The sequence below is a fragment of the Pterocles gutturalis genome, unplaced genomic scaffold (genome assembly GCF_000699245.1).
Source record: "Pterocles gutturalis isolate BGI_N339 unplaced genomic scaffold, ASM69924v1 scaffold35682, whole genome shotgun sequence".
NCBI classification, from domain to species: domain Eukaryota; kingdom Metazoa; phylum Chordata; class Aves; order Pterocliformes; family Pteroclidae; genus Pterocles; species Pterocles gutturalis.
Window position 1 is genome coordinate 50,274 of NW_010114169.1, and position 12,872 is coordinate 63,145.

At 44.2% G+C, this 12,872-nt stretch overlaps 1 protein-coding gene across 1 annotated transcript in view; it reads left to right on the forward strand.

The window, feature by feature from the left end:
* The first annotated feature begins 2,222 nt into the window (after window positions 1–2,222).
* LOC104462698 (lysosomal acid lipase/cholesteryl ester hydrolase-like) overlaps window positions 2,223–12,872 on the forward strand; it is a 10,995-nt gene continuing 345 nt past the window's right edge. The window contains 9 exon segments of the mRNA XM_010074754.1: window positions 2,223–2,348; window positions 3,874–3,958; window positions 3,961–3,978; window positions 5,046–5,244; window positions 5,864–5,973; window positions 7,315–7,451; window positions 8,010–8,150; window positions 9,605–9,676; window positions 11,921–11,989. Of these exon segments, the coding sequence (XP_010073056.1) occupies window positions 2,223–2,348; window positions 3,874–3,958; window positions 3,961–3,978; window positions 5,046–5,244; window positions 5,864–5,973; window positions 7,315–7,451; window positions 8,010–8,150; window positions 9,605–9,676; window positions 11,921–11,989 (957 nt within the window).

Here is a 12,872-nt window from a genome sequence, read left to right on the forward strand (position 1 = left end):
TCTGCTTAACTTCCTAATGCAAACTGTAATACAGGCAGGTCTCCTACAAAATTCTCTCTCAAACCCTGATGCCCAGCCATGTGTGCTGTGGCTGCATTGAAGCTGCATGGACACTGGCTAGTTGGCTACTTCACTCTTGCTGACTCGTCCACTGCCTGCAGAACATACTACAGCTGCCTTCAGCCTGCCTCCTTCCTAGCAAACCACTAACCTCACTGAACAGTCCTCCCCCAGCAAACAGTGCTCACTGAGAAGTTCCTGAAAACCCCATTACCTTACAGGCCTGTATCTCAACACTGAACTTGACAGGTATTTACCAATGACACCAAAAGTTAATTACAGGATGGACAGAAAGGTGAACCAACAGAAACACAGTGCGGTCACAGAAGCATGTCCTCTTCTTCTGAGGAAACCAAGCCTACAAGAGCAGTAATGTCCCCAGTCATTACTGGTGAGGCAATCTTACAAGACACCTTGATGACCTGAAACCTTACATTGCAATGCATGTCCCTTTTGTCCCATGGATTCTATTGTTGAACATTTAGGTAGCCTACCTGATCATTATGGTCTTTATCCACATGCAGAATGGCTGCTACTTTTCACCGCTGTCATTCTCTCCCCATACATGCAGGCACAGCATACAACAAACAATTGGATGTATAAGGGCTTTTCCAGAATGTGTAAACACAGTCCTGAACTTCATGGATGAATCCTTTTTGTACCGTTCTTCAGATTGGAAAGAAAAATCCTATCCTACCTACTTGCAGCTCTCTCGTAGGCAAGGAGCACTGAACTTGTCAGCATTTCTCTCGCTCTCCAAACAGTTTTAACTCATAGTTCCACACCCACTAACTTTCTGGGACACAGAACCTGCTCTTCCCTTTTTTAGGGAGTGCTTAAGTCAAAATTTACACGTTGAAAAAAAAGGTGTGGGGAGCTCACAGAGAGCAGTGTTTCTGCACTCATTGACTGGGTTCTGGAAAACAAAGACTAAGACCTTGAAGCATACCTACTGCAGGTGGAGTTGGTATAAACTGCTGCTAGATAGACTGCACTCTGCAATTTCTATTCAGAAAAGCTAATCTGGTACCATCAAGTTAACCCAGGAATCTGAAAGGTCCATCTCCCCATGACCAAGACAAGATTTATAATATGGGCAACCATTTCTAAGAGCTAAGGGAGAACAGGCCCTTGGCAACATGAAGATGATCACAGCATCCATTGTTCACTGCTCTAAAACCAAATTATTCCATGATTTTTCAACTGGTAGAAGCCATCTATTTTGAGAGACTGAAACTTTGAACTCAGAAGCAGCAGGAAAAATGCTATTATTTGGGGATAGCAGAGCAGGTTATTGGAAGAAGTTGGCAGCAAGTGGCTGGTGAAGAAGCCCAAGGGATGGTAAATGGAGACCTAGATGACTCAGTTTCAGCCTGAAAGGCAAGGTTGACTGGGAACTGACTCATGGGTCTTCTGGGGAACCATCCATGGTCAGCTTGTTTGCTTCATATTCTCAGAGGAAACAGAACTTGAACATGGTCTGGGGCACATCACCCCATGATGAAAGCACAAGCTGCCACTGATCTGGTGCAAGCATGTTGCCCTAAGCCCATTACATCTCCTCTCAGAGTCCCTGAATCACTCTTGGTCCCTGTACAACCCTGCACGAGCCTCATTAACTAATCCTTCACCCCAGCACACCACGGACCAGCACCAAGGATGGCATTTGATCCAAAAGGAGGAGAGGGCAGGTGCAAAGAGAGCCCATTCCAAACCTCTCTCACATCAATCCTGAGGAGACAGGAAACAGTGCTTGTTTTCTCCTTTCACCTTTCCTGCTGGCAGAGAAGTGGAGGCAGATGAAGGCAGACAAGCTGGGTGATGGTCATCTCAGGTACTCATGTTACTTTGTCAAGTTTTTGCTAGACTCATGCCAAGAACTGGCCCTGACTACCAACCACAACTCCCTTGTCACCTGCAGAGTGCTCAGGCACATTCTCACACGGTATCCCCATGTGTTTCCCTCACCTGTTCTGCAACCCTACCTGTTACACAGCATAAGGACCACAGTCCTCACACAGGTACTTATTCTGGCAGGCCCTTGGGGAACAAGCCTTGGGCAACCCTCAGGAGCCTCCCCAGTTGGGTCTTCCTGTGGAATTCCACAGCACTCTCTTCCTAACACAAGCACCCCTACATGTGCTCTTTCACACAGCCCCAAGATGTGGTGCCTCCTTGTGCTGCTCTGCTCCCAAGGAATTGCCACAGGATTCGCAACACCCTCCACTCTGAATTCAGACAAAAGCCAGTGCAGGAAGACTCGCAACCCTGAATGCTTTATGAACGTTGTAAGTTGGGTCACTTTCTCTCCCTTTCTTTCTAAACTATCTCAGTACCACTACCACTGCCCCATCACTAACAGTATCTGCCAGGAGGCTAAGAAGTGAGCCTTACACATTTCCTATTTTTCCAACCTGCCTTTCCCAAAACCACTTCAGACAAAAGCCAGTGCAGGAAGACTCGCAACCCTGAATGCTTTATGAACGTTGTAAGTTGGGTCACTTTCTCTCCCTTTCTTTCTAAACTATCTCAGTACCACTACCACTGCCCCATCACTAACAGTATCTGCCAGGAGGCTAAGAAGTGAGCCTTACACATTTCCTATTTTTCCAACCTGCCTTTCCCAAAACCACTGCATTACGGTCACCCCTGCAATGAGGGCCGTCTCTGAATATGCCGGGGACAGCTGTGACTCTCTCACATTGCATGAGCATTGCAATGGAGGGTGCCAGCTGCTACTCTTGACTCCAAGGCCAGGCAGCTCCCCAGAACCTCCTGAGGGGCACTGGAGATCCAGGCTACTGAAGTTTGACCCCAGCAACAGGACTCAGCCCTGGACTGTGGCCAGAGCACAGACTATGCGCTCCAGTGCACACCAGACTGAATAAGAGACTTTTTCTGCCTGCATTTAGGGTGAATCCCAACAGGTATACAATGACTATGAGGCTGGGACATGCTTCATGATGCTTGTTTGCAGTCACCTTTCTCAACACACATTGACATTTCAGGCTACTGCACAAAGAAGGGAAGATTGCGATCCCAGCAGGAGGACAAGGATTCCTCCAGCACTGTGATAGGGAGCACCAGCTTAGAAGAAACCTTGACGCTCCTATCCAAACAGCCTGAGCTGCCAGAGAGAACTCTTTTACAGTGAAGGCAAAGGCTGGTTTCTAGTCTCAAGGGAAGCAAAACCCTCTCCTTCTGTAATAACCCGTTTGCTCAGTACAGTGGCAAGGCAGGTCGAATCCCCTAGAAGAGCAAATACTCACAATGTCAACTGATCCAAAACCCCTTGCTCAGAGTCAACAAAGATTTCCGCATGGTACATGCAAATTTAGTTGCAGGTGGTTTCATGAGTTCCTTAGTGACAAGAGCTCCACCCCTCTTTGCCTTGCTTGCGTGGCTTGTGTAGTCACACTTTGGCAAGAAAGGAGCCAGCATGGACCAAAACCCACATCTTTTGGCACTGTCTTATACAGATACAGCTGCATATTTTGCCCTCTAGAAAGGTATGATCTGTGTCAGCCTTACAAAACATGACAAACTATCTCCCAAAAGGTTAGTCACTCAATACAGTTATACTTTATTCCATAATATGGGGTCAAATACCAGACAACTACCACCTAAGCAGGTCTGAAGACTTTTGATGCATCTTTTTACAAGGCCTGTAATATTTATTCTCTGACATGGTCCCTGTGGTCAGGGACCTTGCACTACTGTCACAGAACAGCCCACATCCACACTACTCAGCTTGGTTACCCTCCAGAACAGGACAACTTGCATGTTAACCAGCTCTCTTTTGGCTTCCCACAGAGTGAAATTATCAGATACCATGGATACCCCAGTGAGGAATATCAAGTTACCACGGAGGACGGATACATTCTTACTGTTTTCAGAATTCAAACAGCCAAAATACAGGTATGACACAGCTACAGGACTTAAGGAAGGTCTGAGACCCAACTCTTGCTTAAGTCCCCCATCTTTCCCCTCTGCGCATGCAATGGCATGTTCCACACCTTTCCATCTCAGCAAGAGCATCTAGTCAGGAATGTGGCCTGAGTTCTGAATCCAATTGAAGTCCACACATTCAGTGTCTCTGTTCTTGTTTCAGACTTCTTTAGTAAGTTTGTCATATCCTGTTTTCTTTCTCTAGTGTGAGCTGGGGGAGGGTTTGGTATACTGGATTTGGGGAGGTTTTGCATAAACAGCCTAAGTAATATACGTTTCAAGCAGAAGTCTGACAACAAAGCCTATCAAGTTAGGGACACGAATATTAATTCCCAGCGTTCTGAAGGACAGAGATATTCTTAAGGAAGGTGATAAGAAATCACGTCATCAATGAAAAGCAAAAGCATTTCTTCTGTTTCATCACATTTTCTGAATGCAATAAAAGTTTCTACCTGGAATTCAAGGTACCCTGGATACTGCTACTTTGTTTATTACTCTTTGTTAGAATTACAGAATAATTTATTTTGAGTGCCTCCTCCTGTTTGGATCTCCTCCTTTGGAGATCACCTGGTCTAGCCTCACTCTCAAACTTGGGTTAACTAAAGTTAGATCAGGGGCCTCTCAGCCCTGCTCAGTTGGTTACTGAACAAACCTAAGGGTAGATATGCTTCTTTGGATGAGTTATTCTTCGTCTTCTGCAGACTGTTATACCTTCAGCAGTATTCAGCTGTGGTAGATGTTTTCAATACAGGGACCTGTAAATTGGCTTTCCAGTGCAAAAGGAGGTGGGGACAGGCCTCCTCATCAAGTTATTTATTTGCCAGTACTATCATGAAATTGTTATGAAATGTCATTAAACAGTTCCTGCTTGCATGGAGCAAGTCTTTCAGGTTTCTCAGACCAGTATCTATGCAAAGTTCTCCCGGAAGCTTCTTAAAGAAGGAAAGATTTTAAACCTCTCAAAACCTACACTCTGCACCAATCTTAAATACGCATTAACTACTGCTCAATTATAATAAAACTTTAATCTTTTCCAGGGCAAAAGCCTGTAGTCTTCCTACAGCATGCTTTTCTAGGAGACGCTACCCACTGGATTTCTAACCTGCCCAACAACAGCTTGGGCTTCCTGCTCGCAGATGTTGGCTATGATGTCTGGATGGGAAACAGCCGAGGGAACACTTGGTCTTTAAAACACAAGACTCTTAATCCCAACCAGAAAGAATTCTGGCAGTTCAGGTACTCTGCAGAGGGAGGATTATTCAAGACAGAAATTCCAAGGGGACTAGATAGCTTCAGCCTGATGTTTTTTACCTAAACTAGCGTCAGAATAGGATTTACACCAAACAAGGAGAGTAAAGAACCAGACATAGAAGGGTGCTCACTACTCCTGAGAGTTGGGAGCATTGGCTGGGGAAGAGATTTCAGACAGTGGGAAATTAAAGGGGATGCTGAGGACAAGCGACACTACTGTGAGAGGGAGAGCAAGAACCTCAGCTGGAACAGGCTGAACAGCCTTGTCTAGAAATCTCCGATCTCTCACAGATGAATTCAACCAAGAGAGAAACATGTTTTGTAACCCATGCTAGTGAAAGCACTGATTAAATTCAGTTCCCCAAGGGCTGCAGCTGCCAGGCAAAACTGGCCTCTCCTACGCAGTGAGCCCAAGGCATCAGGCAGCCTGGCAGTACAGCTCCGTCCCTCTACCCCCTTCCCCAAGTCAAGCAAGAATGCAGACAAAGTGTGCAACCTCATCTTTCAATGGGTCCCGCTTAGTGCAATGAACAAAACTGACATTCAGTAACTCACACCGTGGTAGCCGAATTGTCTGCTAGCTTTTTGTGTTTCTCCCCTACAGCTTTGATGAAATGGGTAAATACGATATTCCAGCAGAGCTGTACTTCATCATGAATAAAACTGGACAGAAGGACGTATACTATGTTGGTCACTCTGAAGGCTCAACATCAGGTAATGCCAGGACACTCATGGTTCACAGCCATTCATGTTCCTATCTGATCAGCAGGTGGGTCTCCCCATTGATTCAGTTGTTTTTCTTGTTTGTGGAGAGCTAGCAAACAGAGAAGTGCTTTCTTAGTTGAGATTTGGAAAATAAGCAAAACTTTTCCAAAAACAGCTTTGCTTACCCTTTATAGCAATGCAACCTAATAGCAGATCCAAGCATAGTTCAACTTTTTAAATAATTAGAGACATAAAAGTGGTTATTTACTGGGTATTTCAGGTACTGGCACTGGGTATTTTTCTTAAATTCTCAGCAACAGGAATTTTCAGTAAGTTCATCCTTTGTATTAAGACATACAATGTTCCTTGTGAACAGGAAGGAAAAACTAAAAAGATAAAACAGTGCATACAATATATAATTTCAAATAACAAAAGGCAAGAAAAAAGAGTCTTGACATTACTAAATCATATGATTTAACGGTAATCTTACATTTCAAAGCATAGTTCATGAGTAGCTGTACCTGGCCATATTACTGGTTAAAAACATGTTTCCAGAGACTGAAAATTAGGAAAAAAAAAAACCCATTAATAACTTTTTTTCTCTTAGTGCCAGCCTTTAGCATTAACTCACTTCATGGCCTCTGAATGCAACTAACCTTCTTTTAGCATCAGCTGACAGTTCCTGGTGTTTATGGCTTATGTGTAAGATCTATGAATGGACATTGATTAGAAGTGAGCAACTACCAGTTCATTAGTGTAAATGACCCAGAAAAAAAGAGAAGGAAACATGGGAAAAATCTATATTGTCTCACAGCTCCAGACCTTTTCTTTTCCTCCAATAAGAGAATTTAAAGACCCTCATGGCAAAACAAACTAACCATCTAGGCTTTCTTCAGCTGCCTTTGAGGCAAACAATCAGTTGCAAACACTCACAGCTCCCGGTATTCAGCTAATTACTCTACAGATTCATGGAAGCATAAACATATATAGACCTTTAGAGACTGTAATCTGAAAAAATATATTTTTATTACAGTTTTTTGAACTTTAGAGGGAATTGATTTTATCACAGAAATCTCACTGACATGTTGCCTACAAAAACTGTTCTGATAAAGGCAACGTCCAGACATGCTCTAAACCTCAGAAAAAAAACTTTGCCTCCCAGATAAAATTCGTTTCAGGACTTAGCTTCAACACTTGCCGTAGGTAAAACATGCAGCACAGCCAAACACAGATAACAGAAAATGGGCTGCAAATCTAGTCTACTTTTTGTTTGCTACCTATTGCTTCTTTATTTGTTTTGCCTGTGGAAAATGTCTTCACTAACTCAGTTTGTCCCTTCTGTGTTTACAGGCTTCATAGCATTTTCTACATACCCTGAGCTGGCTAAACGGGTGAAAATGTTCAGCGCTCTGGGCCCAGTAACCACATGCTCACGTGCTACAAGCCCTCTGATTAAGCTGACAAATGTTCCTGAACCGATGCTCAGGGTATGTCATTTTTCCTTCTAAGAGGCCCAATGCCTGACCTACCTTCAAGAGGGTTCACTCAGCCTGAGACAGTGTTCCGAAACAGGTGACATGTTGATACTGATCTTGGGATGAATCAAGTGCTCTTGCAAAATCTGTTCCCAGACTCAGTGGGAAAAATGGTGGAGACATAGGGCTTGCAGCAGCAGGTTCCAGTGGAGTAGGAGACTTGTGAAACTGTCTCATCAGTGGACTCTTGCTGTTAACTAATATTTTGGTGGCCTTATGCAGGAGGAACTAAACCAGAGCTGAAATAAGAGCCATGACACTCTCCAGGACTTAAAAACGAGTGACCATTAAGGTCAATACACTAGAAATGGAAGGATGGTTTCCTCCAGGATTGGTGCCAGTAATATGATGAAAGAAGGATATGTGATACACTATGTTTTAAGGGGTAGTGGGAGGGCAAACTGTTTCAGCAATCTTTGAATACTGAGTTAGGAGGCTAGGCTATTAGCAACAGTTTACTGCCTAAGACGCTCCTGTGACAAGAAAAAAAGTGTCGTGCTTTTCCCTCAGTTCCTATTTGGCTTCAAAGGAGCCCTCCACCAAATCGGATTCCTGAAAGGACCTGCAACACAGTTATGTGCAAGCCTGGATAAGTTTTGTGGCCATATACTCTGCTACATAGCTGGAGGCAGTATAAAAAATATGAACATGGTAAGTGTATGCAAGAACACCTACTCAAAGTAAAACCAAGGTGATTTTGGATGTTACATTTGTGCACCCTGTCCTTATCTTCTAACTGTCACATATGTAAATGTACATAAACCACAACATAGTTATCAGCAGACTGAGGGAATGCCAGGACATCGTGTGGTGCAAACAGTGCCAGACAAGACTAGAGCTAATGGTGGATGAGACCAACAACTAGGCACATTCCAATCCCAGGGAAAAAGGACTGAATTCAGTCTGGAGCTATATTGCACGTATCAATAGGTGTGCCCTCCGCTGGGGCTAAACTGAACAGATTTTGGTCATACGCAGATGCTCTTTAAAAAGAGCCAATGGACTATGGAGTCAGAATTCTTCTTGTCTTGTCATAATTCCCAGTTTCTTTCCTTAGCATGCCGACACCAGGGTCCTCTGTACACTGGAATAATTAAAAGACAGGAAAAATCTCCTTTTCTCTTCTCACTTTTCAAACTACTTGCACCAGAACTCAGTCAAAAAGAACTACTGTAAGGGGAATTTTCCCTTTTTTGTTGTCCTTAGAACTGGGCCCAACAGCTCAATCCACAATATGTAGAGCCACAGAAAGCCCTTGCACTGTGCCTGATGAGTGCAGCACATATACAGTGGGATTCACAAAGGATAGTGCATCAGTCAGAGGGGACACAAGACACAGCAGAGTTGTTGCTATGCTTGCTATGGACACCGTGGTGTGTCTTAAATCCCCTTTACAGTGGCCAAAGTATGTAGAAGTTGGCCTGTGAAATGTTTATTACTACAATATCTGTAAAGACTGGGGCCCATTTTTCTCCATTTATAACTACTTGTAAAAGCACATACAGGAAAGCTGTGAGAAACAAATGCAAAAAGCAATTAAAGGCATTGCAGCCCTTTTGCATTGCAGAGCTAAACTATTAAGGATCTTTTCTGACTTGAGTTAAATCATGAATGTGGTTCTCAGGGCAAATAACAAGCTGAGGTGGAGTCTGAGGAGATGGAATCGGAACTTCTTAACAAAACTACAAAAATGCAAAGAGAAGAAAAAGCAATCTGTCTTGTAAGCTGGCTTCTTTAACATTAGGACTAAAATGATGAGAAAACCAAATCTTCAAAAACCTTACATATGCATGGGAGTTTGCTGTGAGGCGATGAAAATACTCTGAAAGGACTGGAAGGTTTTTCCCTACTGTTGCTGAACCACAGGACTCCACAGTAGTACTACTTTCATGGAACAGACTCGCTTTCTTGGAAAAAGTGGGCAGATGCATATTATTAAGCAGCTATTCCTCAGTCCGCTTTTCAGTTTTCTTTTTGTTATTTGAAGAATGTCCTGTTAACATGGGGATTTAACACAGCAGCAGTATATTGCTCAGGTCCTTTACAATTTTATTCTGTCACAGCACTGGGTCCCTGCCTTTTTAACACTTCTGCTTTCTCTCCAGAGTCGAATAGATACATACGTAGGACATTCCCCTGCTGGAACATCAGTACAGAACATTATTCATTGGCATCAGGTATAACTGCACACTGACGTGTAAACAAACTCTTACTGCTGCTTTTTATGCAACCGGCAGCCTCCAGGGAAGTCCAGAGGTGGTGGATCAGGGACACTACCCATCACATCTTCTCACAGGCTGCCCTGGGCACCTGCCCCAGAGGGAGGGAGCACTGTTTCCCGGGGCTCACCAGACATTACCTGAACTGCCCCTTTGGAATCAGGCACTGAGATTTCCCCAGGGCACATCAGGCCTCTCTGCATGCAGGGCTCCAATGGCTTCCAGCCTTCGTCTTTATTTGTGAAGACATTTGTCTTGAGAGCTGCAGAAGTGAACGCAAGCACAGTCTAGGCACTTGGCAGGCGGTAGGAGGATAGGGGAAATGAGCAGTCAGGGGATAAACCAGACAAAGGCTTGATCCAGGTTAAAGCTTTTCTCTCAGAGGCTTAATTGCAGCCTGGGTCACCCCCCAAAGCCAGGTACTGGCACAAACACTTCTGCTGGCACAACAGCAGAGTGGGGAGCTGCCTTGTACTACTCCAGTACATGACAAGCAACATTGCTCTACAGGAATGTTCCCAAAAGCCAGGAATTTCCTGAAACCCTGTCCAGATCCTGGATTCCAGTTCTCTAAAGATGAGTTTCTACTTATGCACTGGGAGATCTGAGTTTGTTCTACTCACGATCTGAATTTGACCAGGGCAAGACCGCTCCCGCCAAGAAACATCACTGCATGTGTCCAGGTGCACCTGCTGAGCCTGGATATACCTGCGTGCATCCTTTAGGCAGACCCCCATTTCTGCAAATGCTTACTATGCTCCAGAATAGGTGTGCTCCTGAGGACATCCCCAACAAAAATTTCTAGCAGTCAGTCCTGCAGGATACACCTACCAAGAGCCAGGAATTGGGGACAAAACATCGACAGCCAGTGGCTTCACAGCCTGTTTTGCCAGCCTCTAGCAAAGTCAAGTGGCTACAAAACAAACACAGATACAGCAGGACAGAAGAAAATAGCAAAGGCAATACAGCAAGCAGATTTCTAGCATATTCCCAACTACTTGAAGACTTGAAGTCAAGTTTTTCTAAACTGACAGACACTGACTTTCTCTCACCCTGTGTTGCATACAACTAAAATTACTTGTCAGTTTGTGCAAAAATTAAAATAAAAGTAAAACGACAAAAACACCACCCCCCCCCAAAAAAAAAAAAAAAACCAAACACTAAAAAAACAACCCCATAGATATGTGTACTTAACTCTTCACTCATCAGTCCTGCAGGGCATATATCATGTATTTTGGACAACATAGACTGAAGAATGCTAATGTCTTATGTCCAATGTTCCACCTCAAAACTTCTGTCAGAGCACTACTCATGTATAGCCAAACTCTTGTAAGAGGTACAGAGCCTCTGGAAATGTCGTCGCTACTGTGAGCAGACCAGACAAAACTGACACAGAAAAGACATGACGTGTAAGGAGAGATCTTTTCTTACACTAGGCTAGTAATAGCCCTGACATACTCTAGACATTCATGTCCTCTTTCCATGTGACAACTGAACCCACCTCTGCATAAAAAACAGGGACCACTTTAGTTAACTAAGTAGTCAAGCAAAATTTTAATAGCAAAACATACTGAGGGAGGTGACTGAGGATCAGGAGAGAAAGTTAGCAAGAGGGAAGGCAATGAAGCCACTCATCCTACAAGCCATCCTCAGTATCCCTGGAAGCCTGCAACCAGAGGAAGGGGTGAGAGTAAATCATAGAGTGGCTAGGGTTGGAAAGGACCTTAAAGATCATCAAGTTCCAAGCCCCCTGCCATGGGCAGGGACACCCTCCACTAGACCAGGTTGCTCAAAGCCTCATCCAGCCTGGCCTTGAACACCTCCAGGGATGGGGCATCCACAGCTTCTCTGGGCAACCTGTTCCAGTGTCTCACCACCCTCACAGTGAAAAATTTCTTCCTAATGTCTAGTCTAAATTTACCCTCTTTTAGCTTATACCCTTCAGGTACTGGAAGGCTGCTATTAATTCTCCTCAGAGCCTTCTTTTCTCCAGGCTGAACAGTCCAATTCTCTCAGCCTGTCCTCATAGGGGAGGTGCTCCAGCCCTCTGACCAATTTTGTGGCCCTCCTCTGGACTCTCTCCAATAGGTCCAGGTCTTTTTTCCACTGCCTGAGCCTTGGCTTCAGTCCTAGCAGGAAAATGCCTCCTGTACTCAGCTTCTCAGTCTCTCAACACTTACATTTTATCTGTTCTGTTAACAGATAGTATATGCAGACCGATTCCAAGCTTATGACTATGGCTCTAACGAAAACATGAAGAAATACAATCAGGTAAGGCAATATGGTTTTCCTGAGAACTCATCCTCAGGTCCTGGCAGAACTAAGAAGAGAAAAAGTCAGATTTGAGCACCTTGACTGCTATAGAAGGACCAGGAGAATGGTCTGAGACAATGTTTCACCTGAATCTAATGCTCATAAGTGTAAAAATCTATTCACAGACAAGGCATAGACAGTTCCTTGCAGACAGCTAAGAGAAGTTGGTTTTGCCTCTCCTACTGATGCACAGATGTGTCTAATGACATGTCAATTTACCTGCCATTCCCCAAAGGCTGAGAATGACACCCAGGTCGTAGGACTGGATGAGTATGGAGCCTTTCACTTCTCCAAAAATTCTCAAGATCTGCCTTTCAGTTAAGGGAGGAAACGAATCTCAGAGCTATGGTGACCTCTCCAATTGGCTGACAATCATTTCACCTTTAACTAGCATGTTTGATTTGGAGTGTCCTGTGCTGCACCAGGGCAGGGTGCCTTTTACAGACAGAAGTGCTCCACAGATATAATTAGTAACTCCTACCTATGCACACTGTCTCAGAAATTTTCTAGCGTGAAACAAATAATAAATGGCCAAAGTATTTCCTTGCCACTTAAGTCTCACGCATAACAACTAAGCACAAGAGTTGCCCTCCATGCCCCAACAAAACTTAAAGATCTTCCCACCCTAAACACACACAAGAATAAGCTCCACGGTCTTTGCCTGATAAACACAGACACAAACTCCTCACCTCTGAAGGGCACAAGCAGGTGTCAAGCTGCAGGAAAACTCATAACCATGCTTTACAGAAAGGGAATGGGAATAGGATGGATTGTTCCCTTTCATGGTCAACAAGGTGACCTTCATCCTTACTGTTTTACTGTAGTGAGCGCAGAAGGGAAA